This window comes from Gouania willdenowi, chromosome 16, assembly GCF_900634775.1.
Source record: "Gouania willdenowi chromosome 16, fGouWil2.1, whole genome shotgun sequence".
Taxonomy (NCBI): domain Eukaryota; kingdom Metazoa; phylum Chordata; class Actinopteri; order Blenniiformes; family Gobiesocidae; genus Gouania; species Gouania willdenowi.
Window position 1 is genome coordinate 12,112,287 of NC_041059.1, and position 25,131 is coordinate 12,137,417.

General features: G+C 38.0%; 3 protein-coding genes across 4 annotated transcripts; 2 read left to right on the forward strand and 1 right to left on the reverse strand.

The window, feature by feature from the left end:
• The first annotated feature begins 61 nt into the window (after positions 1-61).
• On the forward strand, positions 62-14,702 carry LOC114477456 (brain-specific angiogenesis inhibitor 1-associated protein 2). The gene is made up of 15 exons (XM_028469766.1): positions 62-1,146; positions 3,344-3,490; positions 3,691-3,766; positions 3,882-3,968; positions 4,949-5,010; positions 5,509-5,580; positions 6,135-6,272; positions 6,757-6,909; positions 7,993-8,169; positions 8,921-9,560; positions 9,990-10,206; positions 11,494-11,556; positions 12,109-12,277; positions 12,374-12,414; positions 13,423-14,702. Exons 2-15 carry the CDS (start codon positions 3,443-3,445, stop codon positions 13,493-13,495), a joined length of 2,016 nt encoding a protein of 671 aa, XP_028325567.1. The 5' UTR covers positions 62-1,146; positions 3,344-3,442; the 3' UTR covers positions 13,496-14,702.
• A 1,422-nt stretch (positions 14,703-16,124) lies between these two features.
• On the reverse strand, positions 16,125-19,182 carry ndufa3 (NADH:ubiquinone oxidoreductase subunit A3). Its single transcript, XM_028469836.1, has 4 exons — positions 19,126-19,182; positions 18,445-18,519; positions 16,657-16,734; positions 16,125-16,312 (listed from the first exon to the last, which is right to left on the reverse strand). The coding sequence occupies exons 1-4, from the start codon at positions 19,130-19,132 to the stop codon at positions 16,221-16,223; spliced, it is 252 nt and encodes an 83-aa protein (XP_028325637.1). The 5' UTR covers positions 19,133-19,182; the 3' UTR covers positions 16,125-16,220.
• Positions 19,167-24,656, forward strand: tfpt (TCF3 (E2A) fusion partner). Of its 2 annotated transcripts, none has more exons than XM_028469825.1 (7): positions 19,167-19,215; positions 20,392-20,493; positions 22,100-22,222; positions 22,849-22,919; positions 23,004-23,073; positions 24,103-24,261; positions 24,343-24,656. In XM_028469825.1, the coding sequence occupies exons 2-7, from the start codon at positions 20,392-20,394 to the stop codon at positions 24,409-24,411; spliced, it is 594 nt and encodes a 197-aa protein (XP_028325626.1). In that variant the 5' UTR covers positions 19,167-19,215; the 3' UTR covers positions 24,412-24,656. The 2 variants fall into 2 exon arrangements, with proteins under 2 accessions (XP_028325626.1, XP_028325625.1); XM_028469824.1 differs by having other exon boundaries at positions 19,185-19,385.
• The last annotated feature ends 475 nt before the right edge of the window (positions 24,657-25,131 follow it).

Here is a 25,131-nt window from a genome sequence, read left to right on the forward strand (position 1 = left end):
TAGTAAGAGCTTCACATAAAATTACAACCAGGTTTATTATGCTGAGTTAAATGTTGCTGTATAGTAATTTAGTTTAGCCAGTGTAATTACCATGACCTGGACCTGCCTGAGAACCTTTACAAACCTACTGTAATCTTCATTACAGGACGTGATGAAGCTGCAACTTCTTTTCATTTAACGTGAGTCATGGCGTGCTGATATGAGGGGATGGTGGTTATTGTAAAAAGATGAGTTAAACAGAAGTTTTGGTGTTTACTGTCTCCAGTGGAATCAAAACAAGTCAGTTAGTGGTTTAGTTTATTGGAGCTTTGAAGCTGGTTGTGACCTGAGTTAAATAACCTGACTTATTGTGCAGGTATTTATTAAATCTTTCAAAACCACTTCACTACTGCCTCGCAACAATGCTTTGTAATATTTTCCACCACTTAAACGGTCCGACTCTCTTCATTCCCTCTATCACCCTGACATCTTCTGCTCAGTTTGCAGCAGTAAGAAAAAAGCCTGGCTGTGTGATGTAGGGCCTCCTCCTCCTCCTCCTCCTCCTCTTCTGCAGGAATGCGCTATGGGCCGGCTGTATGTTGGCCATGCAGTGATAGGCCTGCAGAGTGTAGGCTCTGTCTTTGGCTTAAAAAGTTCAAGTCATTATTCTCCTCCTGCTGCTATTCAGAAGAGGTCCTGTTAGCTCATTGTTATTCTGCCCCAGTGAGAGAGGCTGGTGCAGAATAGGAGGCTGACTGTGGCCTCCACTGGCAGAGAGCTGCTTCTACTGCTTCTACTGCTGCTACTGCTGCAGCTTCAGGAGGTTTTTCTGCTCTTTTTCTTTGCGTGAAGGCATGTCAGTAATCGGCTCAGTGCTGTGGTAAGGTACTGAACGGCACCGAAAGGCTGACCCTTATTCCTAGGACTGAAGAGAGAGCAGCAAAGTGTGAGGGGAAAGGAGGGGGGGCATGTGAAAAAGGTGGCAACAGTCTATGGTAAGAGGGTGGAGGGTAGCTGAGATTTAGTGCTCTGCTTGATGAAACAACCCCCCACTAACTGACCGAGAGGGAAAGTAGCCTCATAGGGGGAAAGAGGGGGTGTTATACTGTTCATTAAACAGTCAAAGAGGAAGACTTCACTTTTTTTCCCACGATGAGAGCCACCAAGGTAGGTTACATCTTTATTTAACATTTCTGTTTCTGTCAGGAAGATCAGCAGAGTTCTCACTGTTATGTAAAATGGCTTTGCTTTCATTTTGGAGACATAAAAACTGCTGATTATTGAAAACTAAACCTTTTTTTTTTTTTTTTTTTTTTTTACATCTGCATACAGATAATATATTCATCTTGGTTTTGGACAGATTTGTGGTGTTTAATAGTGAATGGTTTCAAATGAGTTGGGATGTTGTTGAAAGGATTAGTCAATTTTCTGCAGGGCTGCTGCTAAAAAAATAAAAATAAAATTCAATTATTGTGTTATTGACAATATATTTAGTCTTCTGTGGTCATTTTGTCATTTTGAAAGTAAAACTAAGTTTGTACTTAAGATAAGTTTATACTTTGTGAGCCTGTTTGCAATCCACAAACTCAATATTTGGAAACCAATAAGCATAAAGCAGCAGTTTTTGTTGTTTTTAGTTTCAGATAGGTCTAAAAAGCTTCTCAATGGAAGTTGGTCATCTAAGTAATTGCCTTTTATTTTGAAGTGTTTGCATCCTTGATGCTGTAAAGCACTTTAATGAGGTGAAACCACATGAATGCACTCTCTGTATGAGTTCTCCGACCACCTGCACAATCCCCCGTGTTGCCTCCTGAAACAAGTGACACTTTATTATATCTTTGGAGTATGTTTAACAAATCTATCCAAATATTTCTGTATCACTCTAAACGACCTGCAGAGTTAGAACATCTAATAGGCTTTAACTCTGTTCTCTCATGACAAAAAAAAAAAAAAAACCCACGTTTCACTGCAGCAGCCTTAATGAGGCAAAGTCTGGGAATGGTTTGTGTCATCTACAATTAGTTGATCTGGGTCAACTTTTTCCCTGTAATCTCAGTGATAACAAAAGAGGGCTGCACAGGGGGAGAAAAAAAAATCAGGCGAATCCATCAAATGCAGACTGGAAATCCTCTGACCTCAGAGCGGTCCCATTCTTGATCGTCCTCTGTGCTGAGCAAACATCAAGAATGGATGTTTATACAGTGCTGTGACATCTGTGACTCAAGCCGGAGGAACACATTCTTCTCATCTCAGCAGATATAAGCTGCCTGGCACAGAATCCTTGGAGAAATATTTGGATTGTTATACACAGTGAGGCTGTAGTGTTGAATTTGGAAACGGGATACTTAGCGGGGGATAAAAAGATAAATTTGAGGTTGTGGTCACTTGTTGTGAAGAGTTGAAGGACTGAAAAGTTCTACAGAAGAATAACAAAGTTCCATATGAGTTGTGATTGCAAAGCAAATAGGATAACATATTAGATGTTTTTATATGTTTGTCTAAAAACGGGAAAATAAAAGACTTTTCTTCAGAATAAACGTTAAAGTTCTGCTGCTGGTGTATGAATGTGTGAATGGGTTTAGTTCAGAATAGTCAGGTATGAACCTAGCATGTCTCTCAGATCTATGGTTCACAGTAAACATGGCGATGCTGCTTTTAGTTGTTATGCTGCAAAGAAGTGGAACAAACTGCCCGCAGAGCTGAAGTCAGCATCCAATGTGAACATTTTTAAATCAAAGTTAAAGGAACTGTTTTTTCTCTACTGCCTATGATTGAGAAGGAGATTTTTGGTCATGTTGTTGTTGATGTTTGTTGAAGATTTTAAATGTTTTTGTTGAAGATTTGAAATGTTTTGTTGCCTACTTTAATGTTCTTATTGATTTTAAGCTGTTGTCTGTTGCACTTTTTGATCATGTAAAGCACAATGAGTTGCCTTGTGTATGAAATGCGCTATACAAATAAATCTGCCTTGCCTGGGGAAAATAAAAGACTAAATAATAATTCCAGCAAGTTCATTTAGTTTTCTTTTGGAACAATATGTTACAATTTTATATTTTGACAACTTTTTCCTCAGGAAATTTACTTTGCTCTCCTGACATGTTTTGACTGTCAACTGCCAGTCTTCTTCAGAGGCGTCTGCTGATCGCTTTGATGTGTCCTTGACTTCCGCATAATAATTCCAGCATTTTAAGAGCTCAAAGTACATTTCCATGGGAAAAAAGAGTGAATAACTATCAAAACCTGGCAATAATGATCCCACCTGCGCAGATGAAATGTTTCTCACCCCCTTATGTTTGTTTGACTTGCTCTGGAATACAATTTGCCAAAATAATAATCTCTTTTCACTGTTATCGCCTCCTTTTAGAGGATGTCTGTCTCATGTAAAGCATAAGGACGTGGACACTTGAGGACAACAAAAGAAAACAAATTGGTCGAAAAAAAAAAAAAAACGTGAGGAAAAAAAATGTCTCGAACAGACGAGGTCAACAAGATGACAGAAAATGTCTACAAGGTACAAGTCAAACAATCTCACAGTGACCGTGATTAAAATGAGACTTGGTAATAAAGTGTGTGTGTGTGTGTGTGTGTGTGTGTGTGTGTGTGTGTGTGTGTGTGTGTGTGTGTGTGTGTGTGTGTGTGTGTGTGTGTGCGTGTGTGTGTGTGTGTGTGTGTGTGTGTGTGTGTGTGCGTGTGTGTGTGTGTTCTTCACAGGGCATTTTGGACCAGTTTAATCCCAGCCTGAAAAACTTTGTGACCATGGGGAAGCATTATGAGCGAGCTCTGACAGGTCACTCAGACACATACAAAGTGTCCTCCAGCTAATCCTCCTCTACTTTACACTTGTCACTGAATCCTCTTCCTTTTTTTCCCCACCAATAACATGTATTTACGCTTTTCTTCAGGCGTCACCGTGGCTGCTAAGGGTTACTTTGATACTCTGGTGAAACTGGGAGAGCTGGCAAGTGACAGCCAGGGCTCGAAGGAGCTGGGTGAGTGTGAGGTCGGAGCAGAATAATGTGCATGTGCATGGTAGGCTGTCATACTCTAATGCAAGTCAGTGAGTGACAGCTCGTGCAGGATGGAAACAGTCGACCATATGAATCACTGAGTGAGGAGATGAAGGAAAAGTAGGGAAAAAGGAAATTTGGAGAGAGCGAGGAACAGAGGAAAAGAGTGGGGCCATTGTTGGAAGATTAACAACACCACATGATCTCATTGTAATGCTGCAAACAGCGGGGGAGGCCGGCATGAGTGTAGGGGGGAGAGGGGGATGCCACCACATACTACAGAGCTTTGCGATGAACACAGGCCACGGTTACATGATGTTTTTTAATTCGGAATTATTTATTCCGAATTAAATCATTCAGAATTAAAGTGTTCTGCTTCGTGTTTACATGGAAATAGTAATTCCCTCTGTCCATCCACTATTTTCATTATATCCATGTCTTTTATTAAGGCTCTTATTAAATAGTCAAGCCTGGAGTCTGGGCCGCCGCCATCTTGGATTGTGTCGTCACCCGCGCGTCTTTGCCACATCATCGTGCAAGCACAAAACGATCCGAATTAACTTAAAGCAGAATTACCCAAGTTAAGTGTTTACAAGAAAGAGGAATGATCTAATTTGGAATTAAAAATGGAATAAACCAGTCACCTAAATCGGAATTAACTTTAAATCGGAATTAAATTAGCATTAGGAATTATGCGTTTACAAGGTCAGGTTAAAGAGGAATTAACTTTTATTCCGCTTTAAAGAGGAATTAAAGCTCCCATGTAAACATGGCCACTGTGCATCAAAAACCACAGTCTAAACAGAATTTGATGACATGTCTTTTTTGATACAACACAAACCCAAACATGGCATTCATGCAGAAATCACACACGCACACTGAAATCCTTGATATTTGTGTCACAGAATCTGATTTGCTGTTTAAATCTAATGTCACTTTTATTGAACTTTTGCATCTCACAGGTGACACACTGTTTCAGATGGCAGAGGTCCACAGACAGATTCAGGTGCAGCTGGAAGACGTGGTAAGAAAGGAAATCAGTGTGTTGTTTTGTTTATACTACTCTTGGAAAAAGGCACCATTTGGAAAACCCATTATTCTTCAAGCATATTTATTCATCATGCACCATTAAAATTCCTCAATTCACAATAATCAGTTTGTGGCATTTTCAATACAACTGAGAGGTAAATACTTTTTTCATTTTTGCTATTTAAAAAAAAATAAAGCCAAATTTTGAGATTAACTTAAATACCAGTTACCTCCTTTATTTCCTTTACATTTCTTTATCACTTTAAGTTCCTGTTACTGCACGTAAACAGAGAATGACTATTGGCAAATCTTTCATCTGGAGTGCCTATAGGCCAGTTGTTAATTTGAGAAAATAAAGATATAAGCAACAAATACAGACAACAACAAAAAAAAAATTGTCCCTGCATTATTTATTAGGTATTGGTTAGATTTTAATGCTAAATAGGTATGAAAATGATTGATGCATGACATTTTGGTGTGTTTTTCTCCACAGTTGAAACTGTTTCATTCCGAACTTCTCTCTCAGTTGGAGCAGAAACTGGAGCTGGATATCAAGTACCTCACAGTATGTTTATTCATTGTCATATATGTCACTCTTTCCATTTACTTTTGTAGTGATGTAGTCTAACTCCTTACTGGAAAAGTAACTGCATTTACGACTTCAATCCTAACATATTTTCAATTTTTAGTATTTAGTCCCAGATGAAGGGGTTTTAAACTTTTAAAAAGTCTACCTCTTATTTTCTACTTTTAAAACAATGTTGGTCGAGGATGCTGGAAAGATATTATGTAAGAAAATATTTGATTTTCAACAATGAATAAAGCATTAATGGGGAAAATCAAGTTAAAAATATATTTTAAAAGACTAAAATGGGTGGAATAGTTGAAGTACAAATTCAACAATGACATTATTCATTCACAAAGTGAAATACAAGACTAAAATACAAATTTAATATGCAGTTACAACGTATAGTATAGTGTTAAGATGCTCGTGTGCTAAAGTCTGCCTCCACCTTATTATCATTTGGTACATCTGAATTTATCTCAGGTAAATTACAATATCATGTGTTTGATCTTTAGTTTTCAATGCTAGTTCAAAGCTCTGTATTTTTCTCCAAGGCAACCCTGAAGAAGTACCAGAACGAGCGCAGGTCAAAATCGGAGTCAATTGAGCGCTGTCAGTCTCAGCTGAAGAAGCTGCGCAGGAAGAGCCAGGGCAGCCGCCATCCCAACAAGTACGGAGACAGAGAGATGCAGGTACTCAAAGTGGAACTCTCTTTATGTTTGCGGCCCATAATCGCACTAGAAGAGACATTTTTCAAGATGATAAATAGAAACAATCACCTAATCCTAAATGTCACCATGGCAGCAGATTTAGAATCAGAGGTGACTCAGCATTTATGGGAGAAGTGAGTCACTGTGAATGAGATTAAAGCTCAATCTGCCTCAGGTGATTGTTCAGAAAAGAAACTTTGGTGGAAAACATTCAGACTGGAAAGAGCTTGATCTGGTGAGAGGATTTGGTGCTGGAATGAAAGAATGGCAAAAGGGTAAGAGTAAATGCATAAAGAGAAAGCACACCCAAGTGATGAACAGACAGGAAGTGAGGTCACACAATCCTCCAGGCCTCGGCAGTCTGTTGTTATAAAGGTCATTAAATATCATGCTGTAGAGCTCAACCGGTGATGACGACTGAAGGTTTTTAAAGGACTTATCGATAACATTTGAATTTTCTTCTCAGTTTGTGGAGTTGATGAGTCGTCGTCAGGGTGAACTGGACACACTGGTGGCTGGAGGTTACAGGGCTGCCCTCACAGAGGAGAGGAGGAGATACTGCTTCCTGGTGGACAGACAGTGTTGTGTCACTAAACTGCTTATTAACTACCACTCCAAGGTACAGTGTTTCCTTCTCATTCATTTTTTTTTTTTTTTTTTTTAAATCATTGTATGAGTTACAAACAGGTAAACTGGAGTAATACAGATTTAAATAGTGATTAGTCTGTCATTGTTAATTGTAGGAATAGTCGTGTTTATTGCCTGTGCTGGTGCAATGGCAATTCACATTCAATGGCAACACAATAAACACTGTAACGTGTTTGTAAATCTAAAATCAAGATATTCTCATGCAGACAGCAGGACACACGTGGCTATTGTTCAGATAGCATAGGGATAATATTTGTCAACTAAAAATGTTGTCATAGTTTTGGCGACTAAATTTTTTTATGTGACAAAAATTAGACTAGGACTAACAAATAAAATAAAAAAATAAAAATAACAGAATCTATATCAAACTAAATTAATATTTTCATTGACTAATAAAAATGAAACTATATTTTCGTCACATGGGGACGAGACCCAATCAGAACTTACGCATTGATCACATCAAATCTGTCTGTGTATTTACAAACATTAATACCATCTTATATCAGTTTGATCAATAGTAAATAAATGAATGAATGCGTAAACTCTTATTATAACTGTAACAGATTTAGTCAACTAAAATCTTAATATTATTTAGTTGACTAAATCTAGTCCTAATGACAAAAATTTGAATAAAACAACATTGTATTTTTGTAATTAAAAATTACCACTGGTTCTGAGGCCCCCAAAGAGAATACACTAAATTACATCAAATATACACAACAAAACATAATAATATGCCAAATGACCCCAAAACAACATCAAAATGACAGCAAAAAGAAAAAAAGCCAACATTTTATTGACTGTTATTTAATGTTACACTAAATTCTGACAATATCTTTGGATAAGATGACCATATTTTTGTGGCTGTGATAAAAGTTGCTCATCTTTGTGTAATAATCTTTCATAAAAGATTCCCCAACAAAAGCTACTGAAAATGTGTGGCTAATATTAACAATAATAATTCATGACATTTTCTAGAACTTATATTGTTTTAAAACAAAAGTTGAAATTCTGATGTAATTTTATTTTTTTATGTGTTGTTGATGTTTTCCAGGTGAGAGAGCTTCTGTCGCAGAAACTCTCCTCCTGGCAGCAGTCATGCTCTCAGCCTACAAAGCTCCCAGAGCGCGCTCTGAACCTGCTCCGTTACACCGCGCCCCAAAGCTCAGGGGCTGCTGGGATTGCTGATGTCCTCCGTCACAGCAAGTTGGGTTCTGCACCGCCAGAACAGGTCAGTTTGTCATCATTCATCTGCACTCTGTATTTCTCAGTCAGTTTAAAGTTAATCATTCAAAGGTGGACATTACGGTTTGTTCAGACAGTGGAGCATCCTGTTGTCTTGGTCTTCAGTTGAGGTTTTCAGCATTTTCAATTTCAGTTGAGGTCATGTGAGGTGACAAAAAATGTGTGCCATAAAGTTTTACAAGTGGAGGAATGTCCAAGTTATGTGATAGAAAGAACTTCTTTATTGAGTTATAGTTACTTCTAAAACCGCTTCTACAAAAACATGTGCACAAATGTTACGATTGTTTATTTCCTACAGAACCCCTTCATCAGAAATTATATATTAATTAATTATTAACATTTTGTCTTTTTAGGACTTGTAAAGAGAAGTACTAGTGTTGATTTTATTTAGTAGAAAAAAAAACTTGTATCATCACATCATTGCAAATGCACAATATTTTCGTGACAGCAATGCATGTCTTATTATTGCAATTAAATAAATGAATTATAATTTTTTGCATTGTGTCCATCACCAGCTCTCCTTAAGGAAGGGTAAGAAACACTTTATTAAAGGGAGAATATAAAAAGAGAGGGCAGTGTTACACCTTGGTGAGGGGAACAGTGAAGAGGAAGTCAGGGTAGGACAATGGAAGGGGTAGGGAAGATTTTACTATTTTAAGGTGGGAGTGAAATGTGGACATCTGAACTTTTATAGAAATCAGAACCTAATATTTGATCTGGTTTTTGTTTTTTTTCAGAGACTCTCTGTCCAAGAAGTTTCTCCTCTATTAAACGGAGACTCCAGTCGTCCCCAGCAGCAGCAACAGCCTTCGCCTCCTTCCTCCTCCCAGAGTGATACTGGTCCTCCTCAAGGCTCCCCTCAGACCTTCCACTCAGGGTCCTCCACAGGAGGAGCTGGTGGAGGGTCTTCAGAGGGTGCATCTCCTCAGCATACCAGCACACCTGTCAGTGCGTCAGCCAGCCCCCTTCCTGACAGCAGCACCAGCGGCAGTGCCAGCCCGGCTGCATCCACTCCCACCACCACCAGTTGCTCCTCAGCCCTGCAGAGCTCACTCCCCCTGCCCACAAACACATCGAACCTCTCCCCAAGTCTCATCCCGTCCACAGTGATGTCACTAAGTCAGGTGTCTCCAGCCAGCATGACCCTTCCAATCCCTCACAGTGCACCTCACAGCCCCCCTCTGTCCCATAGTGCTCCTCTTTCCAGGGCCATGACTCCAGTGCAGCTCCTGCACCAGCAGGTTGGACCAGGAAGTAGCAACAAGTGGTCTCCCTCACATAACCCCTGGCTGCTGAAAGCTGCAGACATGAGTGCTACTGCAACGCTGCCCCTGCCAAAGAGGCCAGGCAGTGAAATGCGGACGGGCGGCTTTCAGGGTATGACGTGATGATTTCTTCTTCCTGGCTCCATCTTTCGGTAACACTTTACTTAGTTTTATACAGAAGAGCTGACATTGCGCTGTCATTATTATGACATGACACCTGTCATTAGCATGAATAAGGTGTCATGAAGGCTGTCATTAAGTGTTGTTCGTTACTCTAACCCTATCCTTTCGTTACCCTAACCTTAACTCTAACCCCACTAGATCCCACCACCTCACCCAAATACCAACATAGCTACAAAGGTGTCATAATTTAGCGAACAACACTTAATGACAGCCTTCATGCCACCTTATTCATGCAAATGACCGATAATGACAGTATAATGTCAGCCTTATGTACAAAACTAGGAAAGTGTTACCCATCTTTCTTTGTCAAACTCCCATGAATTACATTCTTGTAATCTTATATTTCCCTCTTCCACAGGCTCCAGTCTGCCCAAGATGCTGCCGCTCTCTGGGCCCACGCGTGTGGAGGCCATGTTTGCTCACTCACCAGGAGACAGTGGTGGCGGCAGTGGAGTGGGTGGAAGCACAATGGGTGGAGCGTGTTTACTCCACTTCCTGGCTGGTGACAACATAGCATTGCTCATCTCAGAGCCAAGAGACGGATGGCATTACGGTCAAAATGAGCGGACCGGACGGTACGACTGGACTTTAGCTGTCCTGACCTTGTTATAACCAGAGGTGTACAAAGTACTCTTCTTTATTACTTTTCAAAAACTACGTAGAAGTATCTTTGTCAAAATATTACTTAAGTGAAAGTACTGAAGTATTTGCATTTTTAAACATTACTTAAAGGCACACCGCTGACTTTGTGACATAAAGAGTTGACCCATATGAGTTATTTTAAATGATTTAAATTGACTCAGGCCAATATACAGGGTTTGACAGTATCAATGCTCCGAGTTGGGCTTCCCTGTTGAAATACCGCCCATGTAAGTTTGGAGAGACGGACCGTCTTTGGTCAGGTCATGTGACCTGGAGAATGCCTGGAGAACGTATCACTTTACGGCAGTCACGTGACCACAGGCTCGGATATACTAATTGGGCTAAGGCTTTTGCTAGTATTTTTCAGCTTGTTCGACTCCTGGTCATGGCCGAGGCAAGTAAAAAGTTTACAACTGCTTCTGAGGAGGCTAAAAAGACGCTATCGAGACCCGGCCCCCTCCGCCGACCCTCGTTCCGCCCGGCGCTGGACACCGCTCCGCACATGCCGGGTTGCCCATCCCCCGTCCGCCACGACCACGGCTGCCGCGCCGACCCCCGGCGAAGGGGGCCGACAATGGCTGAGAGGCCAGGGAGTAGGAGGGTAGAGCGCCACCACACGGCGTGGAGGGACGAGGGCCGGGCCTCCAATGGTGGGGAGAGGAGGGCGGTAGCGGCTGCTCCTCCAGCTGCGGCAAGAGCCCAGCCCCGCTTCGCACCCACCCCAGCCCTTAGGGTTAGGGTTAGGGTTAGCTGTTTAGCTGTGGCAGCGGGGAGAGGAGGGCGGCAGCGCGAGCCCAGCCCCGCTTCGCACCCCAGACCGACCGACCCAGCCCTTAAAGCAAATACTTATCCCGAAATTACATTTCAACTAGTCTTCATACACAATCAAAAGAAAGGGAAGCTGGCCCGACTGACTCATTGTTGATTTTTGCAACAATGCTGTGGCGCTTGTGGCCACTAGGGGCCCTTGATGTGACAGGTCTAGCGCCCCTAGTGGCCAAAAGTTAGACAGTGTGCCTTTAAGTATTTAAAGTAATTACAAATATACAACAGAATTTTTCTCATCATAGTTACAAATAAGAAAACAACCTGTCACCATAGAGGGTGTGATTTTGAAAGGTTGCCAAATGGATGAAGGAAGGGACCAATTTACCTGTGCAGTTTTAATTTAGCTAGATTCCACCATAGTGCACATGGCTCTGAGCGTTGTTTGTTCACAGGAAAGGCTGGTTCCCTTTCTCCTACACTCAGCCACAACACAGCAAAATGGATCATCTCGAGAGGTAAGGAAACGTGCGATTAAGCCACCTTCGCAAAATGGTCAAACTGACTTTTTGTTTGTTGTCATGATGACCTTTCCCTCCTGTTCTCAAATAATCGTCAAAAGATCAAAATTACCAGTAACACACAGATCTTTGAAGGACCTTTTCCTTATTTCTTCATCTATTTCCAATATCAACAAAATAGTGAATGATACAATAGTTTATGTTTTCTATTTCTTTTTAAACTTTGTTGGCTGATTTGTCAGGTAAGACCCATTTGAACAATTAAGGTATCAATATTTTAGATCTGCTATCTTCTGGAGTTTAATGTTTAGTAATTCAAATCTGGCAGCATGATAATTTCAAATCTTGGCTGATGTGTCACTCACCAGCCAATCAGGAGACAGCAGAGGTAAATGCTGACTCCTAATTGGTGGATGACATCACCCCAGCAGTCAAATAGGGGTTCGTTTCAGCTGACTTGCATTTTCTTCAGGAAAAACAAATCATTTAGTTAATAAATTAAATGAATTGAATAAACCTTTTTATGAATACATATCTTTCCTTGTGCAGTTCTCTTTTCTTATCTAAGGCTAACAGCACCAGCACCGGACATCTGGACAAGCTGGTATCTCCGGGTCACCAAACCCATAACCCTGAGTCTGAGGAGGAGCGCTCTCTCCCTCCACAGAGGGTTAGCACCTTCCGACCACGCCCGTACAGCATGGCTGACACCAACAAGGTCAGAAACATGAAACCTGTGAGAGTAGCTCAGAAGTCACAGTTTGCAAAGTTGATGAAAGGGAAACTCAGGGTATTTGTTATCTTGTCTCTCAAGATCTCAGCAGAGCTGGCCTCTACTCCACCTTCACAGGCCAGGTAATCCCATTTTTTAAAAATTATTATTATTATTATTATTATACCTTCCTTGTGTTATTCAGTGCATTATCAAAAAAGGAATTTCAAGAAAGTAAAAAGAAGCCTTGTATATAGAAAACAAGTCTTATTCTTGGTCCAAAAAGAAAATGAATCTTTTAAAGCATGTTTTGCCTAATTTTAAGAAACTACAGCCAACATTTTTCAGATTTCATCCATCCATCCATCTTTCACTGTGCTTGCTCCTTTTCAGGGTTGCAGGGATTAGATTAGATAGACTAGCTACTTACAGTATATGATAGAATGAACATGAAAAAGAGGAATACTTTTTCATGTACAAATTGAAAAGCCATTTTTGACATGATAGGTATCACCATCAAAAAAAGAAAGAAAACATCTTAAAAATGAACAACCTTAAATTGTTATTTCACAACATTCTTAGATTTAGAAATGTTAGAGGTGGTTTAACTCTTAAAAAAGACAAAAATTATTGTTTCTCTACTGGGTTTTATTGTAAATTCGTTTTGCATCCGGTTTTTGGTTCATTCCACCTTTTTATTAGCTTTTACAGTTAGCAGTGATTTCTTAAAATGAGATTACAAAACATGCTTGATAAGATCAATTTTCTTTTTGGACCTAAAAATAAGACTTATTTTCCTGATACAAGGCTTTTCTGACTTTATTTAAAAAAATTTTTTTTAAATCAAAGCCAACTGTTACCATGACGTCAGCATGCATCCTTTGATCTGTAATTATCCACATGAATATTTTGTGGAAAATAATGGGAGCATTTTATTTTGTTTGAGCATTTCAATCAACAACATTCTCAATGCAATTTTTCTATAAGTGACACAAAAACAGTAAATAAATAAATAAAGAAGTTGCAAATATAGTGTTTAAAGTCTTTTGTATTTTTATTTTATGGACTAAAAAAGTCAAAGATTCCCCCCCTTGGCTATAGCTGCTGAGCACCTTCTCATACTACATATTCTCTTCCCTTCTTACTTTCAGGCCTAATCCATTTGCCCACATACGACTCAGAAAAACGGTCACCAATGATCGCTCGGCTCCCATCATTGAGTGAGCCTCCATCACTCCATCCTCAAGCTGAATCCTACCAACAGCACACTGACTCATATAGGCAATTTGAAGATAACTTAACTGTGTATATCATAATCTTCCTTTTAATTGAGTTTCTCTTGTGTCTTGTAAAGACAGAACTGTTTGAAATATTAGCATTGTCTCATCATTTAACTCAAACTGTTGGCAGAGGATTTGTGAAAGTGATTTCAAGAGTGGACTATTTGTTCTTGCTAGGGGATGACTAACATTTTATTTAACTGTCCTTTAATGTTAAACACTCTCTTTGCTCCTTTGTCCATATTTTTTTTGTGATGATAACATATTCAAAAGCAAATTATTGATTTAGGGACTGGATCCTACCAGGTTAATACGCACAAATGTGTGCGTGAAAACATTATGAGACTCGGACAGGCTCCATCTCATTCACAATGCATTATCTTTAAGTAGCTGGGGAACAGAGCTGAATACACACAATGATGCTGGATAGATGTTGTATTTAAGCCAGTTAACGCTTCAAACTGCTGCCGTAAAGGAATGTGCTGGTATGTAAAATGTTGTAGATGAGTTTGTTTTTAGGATCTTGATTGTATATTCATTTTAAATTAGTCAATTTTGTGAAATAAGGTCACTTATGATCTTAATTTAAAGGTTGAATATCACATCACTTTGTGGCAGAATGACAGATGAATTGAATATCCAAATCACACAAATAGAGTGAAAGATATTGTTTGGACACATGATAGTTGTTATATGAAAGAAGGAAGTGTTTTAGAAAGTATAGCATGACGTGGAGAGTTTAAATCTTACAAAAGGGAAATATGCATTGATCCGAATTGGATTTGCATCGTCCCCCGTCCCAAAAATGTAAATCAGCAGAATCTTTACGAATGAGTTTAAATGACAAATAAAGGAGTGAGGCGTCTGAAAGTGATGACGAATGTATCTGGGAAGTTAAGCATGTGGTTGTAAATGTGGGTTTACGGTAAACTATGAGACACGCAAACTAAAAATATTACGTAGCTCCCGTCTTTTCTATCAATGAATGGTAACTGATTGGAGGTGTGAAAACTGACATTTTACCGTATTTTTGGGACTATAAGGCGCACCGGATTATAAGGCGCACTATCAATGAATGGGTCTGACAGGGTCTATTTTCATATATAAGGCGCACCGGACTATAAGGCACACCGGTTTGTTATTGTTATTATTATTAATATTAAGACGCATTAAGCAAAATAAAATAGTCAGAAAAGTCAAACTTTATTAAACTCATGAACAATAACTTTCAACATTGTTCAGGTTTAACACATGAAATACAGAACAATACACTCACTTTTTCAGTTCAGTATGTTGAAGCACAGTAGTTAATTTCATACATAAGGCGCACCTGATTATAAGGCACACTGTTGATTTTTGAGAAAATTAAAGGATTTTAAGTGCGCCTTATCGTCCGAAAAATACGGTACTCTTTGATTGTATTTGCTGTGACCCTGTGTAGCACCTTAAAGATTCTGTGATTTGTTTATAGCGGATCAATGACATGCTTATCACTGTGTTGTCTGATAATAAAGATGACAGAAAAATGGCCACTTAAAAGTTCATGGAGACATAAATAGCTCTAGGATCACATTGTGACTTAAATCGCAGTGAGAAAAATGCTGCATAACCTATACAAACAGCTATCACAAGTCATAGTACAAGCATTGATTCACAATATCAAAACAAAAACAAAATGTATGTCTGAGAACGTGTGTTGTATGTGTGAGGTATTAACTGCATTATAATCATTCTTTGTTGTTACACTTCTAATGTCATCTGTCCTTTCAAGGCTACACAAATTAACACAGAAAGCAGCTGTTCTGAAGAGAGATTTTGTGTCAACGCTCAACACATATTGATGCATTAAAATTATAATCTGACAACAGTGGAATGTGTAGAGTGATAATGAACATTGATAATAAAAGATATATAAAGGAAAATTATCTGCATTGTGTCAGTATGCTTATTTCTGTCAAAAAAATGTAATCAAATGTGTTTTTACAGCATTTATAGCCATCAGTGTTTTTTTTAACATTTCTATTGCATTTTTTTCAAACAGTGGAGTGTTTGTTGCAGTTAAAATCAGCAGACACAGTGAAGAATAACCACATTAAATCTTATCTATAAATCAAGGAATCTCTGTCTGTCTGTGTTCCTCAAATATCTCAGCGTATCAGGATCAGACTGACCTGAGAGTTTCAACATGGCTGCTGCTTGGTTCAAGGGTGTGCAACGTTGGATTTGTTTGGACGACCCACCCTCACCTCCTGAGTCGATGGGCTCAGTGATGATGTCAAAGTCTATTGGCTGGGTGCACTCGGCGATCGTTTCTATTTGTATTGGGGTCTATAGGACGAAGGAGGTACTTATATACATTAATGTATATAAATGACCACCGGCAGTAGACCATACTAAAAGACTAGTTGGGTATTTTTTCAGATTTCAAAAGAATCATAAACAAACATAGATTTTTCAGAAACTCCGGATATCAGCTTTAATACCTCCTCTGACAGAACATCACATATTACACAATGTGTGTTAAATGAACGGCAACAAACTAATCATAGTAAAAAGTGAGAAATATAGCCAGGTAGAATTAAATATAATCTTTATTGAGAGACAGAGTAACATTGCAGACAGACGAGGACCAAATGACAAGAAGGGTCACTGATTTCACGCACAGGAAGTTATAAATCTTTAAGGAATTCCAATTTGTTTCCAATTGGTTCCGATACATGAGCAGGAATGTCTGGCATGTTTCCATCGTCTCGCAGAGGAACTGCAAAGGAGAGAAAAATCACTTTAAAAACAAATAGTTTAAATGATTCCCTGTCAGTCAGATATTTTCAAAATTTCAGTTGCATAAGATATTTTGTTTTATTGTATTTTTTTTGTACCCAGATGAATTTAAGACAGTTTAATCCCACATTTCTCCTTAGAGACTGACATCAATGTGAAGACTAATTTTGTGGATAAAGAACTACATCGATTGCTAATCAATTGAAGCCATTGCTTCACATTAAACATACTTTAATTAGGTCATACCAAGTGTTTAAATCAAAGCAGCCAATAAAGGATTGGTTGACCAATGAATTAGGAGGCTAATCTAATCCACTTGTTTACCTGGGTAGTTGAATGGCATGACTTGGTTCAGCAACGCTGTGTACTTTGTGTACGGGCTGATGAACGGAAGCACAGCACCTGCACAACATTTAAAAAAATTAATTTTAACACAATAATGTTATCAATACAAAAGTCTATAAACACTTTTGTTCCTCAGAAAATGTTTCATTTTGAAATGTGTCCAATATTATGTAATATTATGCTTAATAGACCCTCAGACTTAGTGTAGTAGTTTCCTAGATCTCTAAAATAACATCTAAAATGACAAAATAACATTTATTTTGCACTCCAATGATCCATAATAAGCACACTGTGAGGCCCATTTATGGAACGCAGAGTGAACAAAATAAAAGAAAAGTAATACCATTTGCATCAATTCTTACTGGTATGCTTGCAGAGAATAAGGGCTTTTGTTTAATAAAAGTACAATGTAATACAAACCAATTTAAGCAAAGATGTGCTATGCTAATGAGCATCAGAGGCACATGTACATTAATACTCGAGTCTTAAAACAAAGGCAAAAAGCAACAAACAGGGAAATAAACTTTGATAAACAATCCACTAGGGCTGTAGTTAACCAAGGAAATGGTTGGTTGACCAAGACTATCGCACACGTAGCGATTAGTCGACCAAAAAAAAAAAAATAAACAAAGAATGAAAGATCTGGTGCAGAGGACGACAGGGAGAAAAAAAAAAAAAGAGACAAATATTTTGCCTTGGCTTTTTGTGGTGCTGATTTGCTTTTAAACATAGCGCATTTATGATATGAACCTTATTCAAGCTTTGACCAGAACCCGACAAAGCAAAAGTGAAACCTACAGGTCCAACAGACAATAGGTATGTATATCAGTGCCCGACCTGAAACTGGCAATTAAAACCTATGTTTTCCTCATACAAATGATATATTTACATTTGTTTTAGTGGCAAGCCTGCTTTTATTAATAAACTGTTGATGTCAACATCAGATCAGCGCACGGGGAAACAAATGCACTGTGCCTACGGCGCCAGAGGATCTATTTACATTACCCACGTATCAAATATAAGGATAATCCATGTTCTTGTGCAGAAAAAGGATTGATTCAATAGTGGATGTCTTAATTTGTTCCCACTTTGCTCGGAGGACAGCACACACTCACACAGAGCTGTTGCTGGACATCGAAATGGTATTGAAACTGATAACATTGCTGGTTGACCAATGAAAATCTTGGTCGACCACGACGGCGTCGACCAACTAGTCGACTAAACGACCAACTAGTCGACTAAACGACCAAAGTTTGCAGCCCTACAATCCACTGTTATTTTATATTTATTTAATAGAACGATGTTAACATGTGTAGGGTCCAGTGAATACACAGTAATGCAGAGATAAACACTAGGTTTCAAGATGTCAGTTTGAAATCTCTATTCTTACAATTATAAGTGTATAGCTAATATTTAGCTCCTTTGGGTACATCGTGTCTCTAAATACATTTTATTTATTTTGAGGAAAAAAATGATTCGTTTTAACTCATAAAAATTTGCTGAGACAATCTACATTAAAATGCACAGCACAAAATGCACACTTAAAAGCTGCAGACTGGTTTATTATCCAGTCTGATTGTTCAACATGGACTGTTTAATTTTAAAAACCAATTCATTACTGGGTTTCCAATGGTATTCTTTGAAACCTTATCAAAGTCATGCTCATTTAAAAGACTAAACCTTTAACTCTGTTTTTATTTATTTATTTATTTTTAACAATACAGTCAAAGTCACTCCTTTGCGTCTGATGAGCAGTTGTCTACTTACCGACTAGTCCGATAGCACAGGACACAACGACCACTGGCTCCTTGTTCCACGCGTTTTTAAGGAAAGTTCCGATCGCTGCATTACACACAGAATAGGTTGACATTGATTAGCACTGTTAGCTCAGGTGTTGTGAATAGATCGGTAATAAGTCTATTTAGCGAACAGAACTGGTAAAGCACTTAGCTCTCCTCACCCTGGATAAAGGTTTATTTTATGTTATTTTAACCACTGGTAGCTGTCAGATAGGTCAGATTAATGTGGGACTACAGTAAATTATGGCCCTTAAGCTTTGAGTCCGTTAGGCATCTATTGTTTGCCTTCCTGATTTGGTTATTTAATATTATCCTTCCGAAAAAATTTAAGTTCCAAACACAAATATGACTTCGCTATGTATGTATGTATTAAACGGATTTTAAATGGCTTTTACAACCTACAAACACCGATATCCAATGTCAGTCACCAGCTGAAACAATACACCATCATGCTAACATTAGCGATGTCACCAAGGTCATGTTTTTCCGACAACCTTTTCACAACCAGGGTATCTCATTAGTGTGATAAAGTAACCCCTAGGTTTTCATTATATCTCATAAACACCCAAGTTGCATGACTGTGCATAAACAGGCGTTTTTAGAGCTAGCTTCACGGGCTATCAGTCCAGAAGACGACAAACTCACGTACCTGCCATGTTGCCTGTTGTAGGGGCTTCTGGGAAATGTAGTAACTACGATGACGTAAAATATCCGCGCCCGTCTCTTTCCTAACAACAGGGTTTGTTTTGTGGATAATTTTGCTCGTTGCTGTAATTGCCATATGTATGACATTATATGCTACAATACACCTTATCGGGTACTAATTAGTTATATAAATGTAGGCTGCAGTTTATTTGATCGATAAAACGTTTTGTGGGGACGGTTTTGACGTGCTAGGTCGGATCAAATGTGAGTAAAGCGGGATCGTGGTTTAAAAGTGATGCTGCAATGTAAAATGTTCACTAGAGTTTTAAAAGATTTATTACAGTCTAATATTGTCTTTGGAAAAACACAAAACAATAGTTTAGTTTGTAATAATACAAAAACCTGGTGTAGACAAACTGTGTTGAGTTTTTCCTTATGTATTTGATTAGTTTCTCTGTTTTGTCTTTAAATGCTGTATTAAAAAAAGCCCTCTGGAAGTAAGAGTTCAGATATCTTGTGCGAGATTTTGAATTAGTCTTGTGATCTATAATTTATGAAATGTAAGCTTAATGATATATTTAAATCATTTAAATTGAATTGGGATTAAAGTCGTTTTCTCTGTCAGGAGTTCAGGTTTTGGCTGACACTTAAATATTAAATAATTTATTTAAGATTCGTTTATGTATTCAGACAAATAATGCTTGTTGTTTTAAGTGTATTTGGTTGTATCCTGAGAAGTCTGGGTCTACATAATGCTGGAAATGCAATGCCTTGTTTGTCCTTTTCCAATACATTCCAAAAAAAGTTCCCCAAAATCCTAGGTTCCCAAAGTGGGGTATGGGTACCACCAGGGGTACGCACATTTTCATAGGGGGTACGTTAATAGAAATAATTAAAAAAAAAAAAAAAAAATTGATGATTTTTACTAGGGCTGAATGATTAATTGCATTTGCGATATTATCGCCATATCATAAAACGCGATTTCTAATCGCAGAGGCTGGATTTTTTTTTAATACATTTTTTTCTTGTCCTGTCTTGTACTGTCCTGTTAAGTTCAAAGAGTGTTTAAGAAGTGCAGTTCACATGTTTACATGTTTCATGAAATGTAAAGTTTAGGGCTACATTGTACATGACATTACATTATTATGTTTTTAAGTGTGCAGGGGTAGGGGGTACTTGGCTTCAGGTTAAATGTCTGAAGGGGTACGGGACTGAAAAGTTTGGGAACCACTGCCCTAAATGAATAAAGTTCACTTGTGTTCATCTCCAGATGATGGAGGATTTCTCTGGTCTGGCTCTGCCTCCTCTGTTTGGAGGACACATCCTGGAAGCAGAGCTGGAGCCTGGTGGTGTAGAGCTTGGACCAGGAGAGGTAATGTCACTTCTGATGTCATTCAATATCATCTTTACTCCTTTATATAGTTATGACATAACTTTATTTATATATTTGTTTTATTTTATGTTGCAAAATGTATATGCCCCACAGTGGCCAAGTTTAAAAGTCAACATTTTTCCCCAATATTTAACTTTTACTTGAAAAAGTTTCTTGTCAGTTTTTTTTAATTTGTAGTAACCATCTCTTAACATTAATAGACAACATAAATCATGATGTTTTTTCATCACAGGGAAATAAAATAACCATTGTGAGTTAAATACAAGGTTTAAACTCATCAAACATTGTTAAAATTTAATGTTTTCATACAATTAAACAATAAATGGAGTGAAGAATATTTTATTACTCCAATACCACATTTTTACTGTGAAAGCGTTGCCAAATCTTGTGCCAAATTTGGCCCATTAAAGCATTCCATCCAACCCGCAGGATTAATATGTACATGGTAAAAGACTATTAGGATTTTTTTATTTTGTGAAACGTCATTTAGTTCAGGTTTATGATGTTTAAGACTAAATGTTTAAATGAGTTTTAGAGAATAGAGATAGACAAATATAAAATATATGAACAAATCAAAAGAATCCCACACATACCCCATCATTCATTTCCACGAGCATCCACACTAGTAACAATGTAATAACCTAAGTAGAGAAACCATTAAAAACAACATTGATTGAAGCTGTTGCTATTAGAAACAAGGTGAGTTTTACAAACAATTACCATACCTTGCTAACTTTGTGCACAAGATTATTAAATGTGCACTAATGTCTTTAACATAAATGCTCGTGTATTATGATATTATTATCTGTTGGTTCAGCAAAATCACTTTTACTAACCTGTAAAGAAAGTGCTATTGCACGACAAAGTATTAGGGCCACATTAAACTAAAAAAAAATCTGAGCACTACGAGATAAAGTCATAATATTTTGAGAATAAAGTCTTAATTTAATGAGAGCAAAGTCGTAATTTTATTAGATTATAGACATTATTTTGAGATTAAATTCATAATACTTTGAGAATAGTTTTTTCTTTGCCATTTGTGAATCTTAAAGAGAAGCATAATCTCACTAAATGCTCCATAACACACAAGTGACTTGTTTGTATTTTATTATTATGACATTAATCTTGTAAAATTACAATTTTGTTAATATACGACTTTATTCTCAAAAAATTACAACTTTATTCTTGAAATATTATGACTTTAATCTTGTAGTACACATATTGATTTATCTTCATTTAATGTGGGCCTAATAAGCCATTGTACTATTGGCCTTTCTGTGATGGTTTGTGCTTTACCCGTGTAGCATACCAGATCGCTCAGTGGCAGCCCGTTCGTTCAACCTAGTGGGGTCTGCCTTGCACCTAATGTCAGCTGGGATCTGCTCCAGCAACCGCTGCACCTATGATTACAGGATAAACACAAACAGGAGATGAGAAGAAACCGTGCAGATGACGTAGCTTTTATTAGATTCTAATAAAGCATTCTTGCAGGTGTTCGTTTTTGTGGCATTCAGGTTGGACAACGAGTCCATTTAAATCACAGAAACAACATGCATTGATGCAGAAAGGCGTGTATTGTGTTCAGGTGGAGCTGGGCCCTGGGGGAAATGAGCTTTTGGAGAGCACGGAACAGGAAGATGAAGAGAGAAGAGCTCTGGATAAAAGGAAGTATCTGTCTCTGAGCAGGAGGTGTAAGGAGATTGAACAGGTGTGTGCGCTAACGTGCTGGCCTGCCCGATGACCAATGTAACACATCACACACAATAAATATCAAATAACCGTATTCTATACTTATATACTCAAATATAAATGAGGTGGCTCATATTGTCACTTATTATTACTTACTTTTGTGCACTAATCCTGGCTACTCTTTATTTTTAACACACTTTAATAAACATGTCAGGTCACCTGACATTTGTGATATCAAAATGGGGTCATGAGCCGAAAAAGGTTGGGAGCTTCTGCATTAATGACTATTTTGAGGCATATAGAAGCAAATAATCACTTTTAGTTTCTTTATCACCACCACCATTTAAAACATAGGAAACTTTACCGTCGGTGTATGCTACTGTAGCTTTTGACGTCACACACATCTATTAGTTGAAACAATATTATTATTTGCAACAAAAACAGAGACGGCTAAAATCTAAACTCAGGACTCAAGTTTTGGATGTTGATTCTGTACTTTAGTTTCTCCAAGATCTCAATGTTATTGGGCTATTAATGACTTAAAGGTTTTACGAATGCCTTTTAGCAAAATACCAACATATCTTTATGGGTCTAATAAAGCTCTGTTAATACGTACCAGTTAATCAGGATCATGTGCTCCTTCAGGTAAACCAGAAGATTTTGGGTCGACTTCACCAAGTGCAAAGAATCACAAAGCGTTTGAAGAAAGAACGTCGGTATGAAAGCTCGCTGAGTTTTAAGTTTATAACTTTTTTTTATAACAGTTCTTTCCCGATTTAAGGTTCTAATTTCACTCACAGGTTTCTAATGAAGACATTAGATGCACATGGAGACGATTATAGAAATGTCCAGCTCACCATACTGCTCGATGTAAGTATTTCAAAACAGATGTATGCTGTATTTGGTTTGTATAAAAGGGATTTGAGCTGTTTTATATAGAAAATATGACTGTTGGGCATTTTGCAAAGTAAGGCAGCTAAACCAACTAAAATCCTATTATTACAATTATTACACGACAGTCAAGGAAACATTAAAAGCGATCAGCAGATGCCTCTGAAGAAGACTGTCAGTTGACAGTCGACACATGTCAGAAAATCAAAGTACATTTTCTGAAAAACAGTTGTCTGAATAAATAAAACCTTAAAGCTGATATCCGGAGTTTCTGAGAAATCTATGTTTATGTATGATTCTTTTGAAATTCATAAAAATATCTAACTTGTCTTTTACTATAGTCTACTGCCGGTGGTCATTCATATACATTAATGTATATAAGTCCCGCCTTCGTCCTATAGACCCCTATACAAATGGAAAACGATCGCCGACTGAACCTAGCCAATGGACTTTGACTTCCTGTTTTTGAGACTGTCAATCAAAGTGAATGCGGAACTGTGCACGGAAACAAGGCCGCGCGTCACAACAGCAAACAGGTAAATATGATTTTGGCTCTTACCTGACCCATAGACCTATATCAATGCCAGCTTGTTATGTTCCGCGATGCGCGTGCTGGCGTGGCTTCTGGTAGGTTGCAGGGGGAGGAAGTGATGCTGTTGAGGGCGGGACATAAAGACGTCCTCTCAGAAACTCCGGATATCAGCTTTAACGTATTCAAAAATAAGACAGAAAGAAGTTGCTGGAATTATTACGCGAAAGTCAAGGTCACATCAAAGAGATCAGCAGATGCCTCTGAAGAAAACTGGCAGTTGACAGTCGAAACATGTCAGGAAATCAAAGTAAATTCCCTGAAAAACAGCTTTCTGAATAAACGAAACCTTCACATATTAGAACTAAAATCACTCTGATTTCTGTGTTCGTTACTTAATATTGACACAAAGCATTTAGTATTGTGAATTTATTGAATCTGACATACAGTAACTGTTGATCTCTATGTGCTTCTCTCAGGATGAGCCAGGAGCTCATACAGAAGCTTCTGTCGGAGCTGAGGATGAAAAGCCCAACGGTGTGGCTGGTTCCTCTTCATCTGCATCAGCACATCAAAGCGCTGGGACAAAGAAGAAGAGGCATCGAGTTCCACGGCAGGAGAAAGATAAAGACCAAGAGGTGAGGGAGGCTTGCGCTGGCACCATTCTTAACGCCCGTCAGATCATCTTTAAAACACAGGTCCTGTATTTCTTTCCACAGACGGAAGCAGACCTGTTGGCAGAAACTCAGTTTGGAGACATTTCCAGCCCGACCTCACTCTCTCACTGATACTGATGTTTCATCTGATTATTGGGCAACGATTGATTTAATTTTGTACACAATTGCTGATATGTAAATATGACAGGATTTTCATGTACTGTGTCATTTTTTTGTGTTGAATAAATCACTGACATGATGCATTTAGTGAATATGTAACAGCTCAGATCATATTGAGCAATTATCAGTGATATTATTGCCTCTGTTATGAACGTAAACAGAAATACATTGTCATTATTAAAGTGTTTTACAACAAATGTGCTTGAAAGTATTATTTTTGTAAATTCTAATGCATTATGTCTTCATGTGACAATCCCTGTTGAAAAAGGAAGGAATGTTTTACTATTTACTTTCACATGATGATAAGTACTGATTACATTTTAGTAGCAGGGTCACTGTGACCTCAGGGTGAATGGAATTTTTGTGTTATTTTAAATCTACAAGATTTTAATTCTCATACAATTCTTTATTTTGGTCTGCAATATCCCGGGAAATGACTCAAATCATGTTTTTTTGTAGATTTTAAATGTGTTTTTATCATTTGCCAAAATTCTACAATGGTTCTATTATTCTTGTGCTCTCCCCGTTTCAAACGAGACACAAAAAAGAAATGTAAAGGTAAGCAGGGCAAAAATATCTTTCTATATGATACTATTATTTTTTGAATGGTAAACATTGAATGGGATCAGATTGACCCCAAGAATGATGGGAGGGTTAATGAAAATTTACAAT

What these genes read in the sequence shown, in the direction of transcription:
- LOC114477456 (XM_028469766.1), top strand. Translation starts at nt 3,443, where the DNA reads ATGTCTCGAACAGACGAGGTCAACAAGATGACAGAAAATGTCTACAAG. An exon ending in CCAGGGCTCGAAGGAGCTGG is followed by an intron (nt 3,969 to 4,948) that starts GTGAGTGTGAGG and finishes TGCATCTCACAG; the next exon opens with GTGACACACTGTTTCAGATG. An exon ending in GTTCTGCACCGCCAGAACAG is followed by an intron (nt 8,170 to 8,920) that starts GTCAGTTTGTCA and finishes GTTTTTTTTCAG; the next exon opens with AGACTCTCTGTCCAAGAAGT.
- ndufa3 (XM_028469836.1), bottom strand. An exon ending in CTGTGCTATCGGACTAGTCG is followed by an intron (nt 16,735 to 18,444) that starts GTAAGTAGACAA and finishes AATGTTGTGCAG; the next exon opens with GTGCTGTGCTTCCGTTCATC. An exon ending in CATGCCATTCAACTACCCAG is followed by an intron (nt 16,313 to 16,656) that starts GTAAACAAGTGG and finishes TCTCCTTTGCAG; the next exon opens with TTCCTCTGCGAGACGATGGA.
- tfpt (XM_028469825.1), top strand. Translation starts at nt 20,392, where the DNA reads ATGATGGAGGATTTCTCTGGTCTGGCTCTGCCTCCTCTGTTTGGAGGA. An exon ending in GGTGTAAGGAGATTGAACAG is followed by an intron (nt 22,223 to 22,848) that starts GTGTGTGCGCTA and finishes GTGCTCCTTCAG; the next exon opens with GTAAACCAGAAGATTTTGGG. An exon ending in CGTTTGAAGAAAGAACGTCG is followed by an intron (nt 22,920 to 23,003) that starts GTATGAAAGCTC and finishes TTTCACTCACAG; the next exon opens with GTTTCTAATGAAGACATTAG.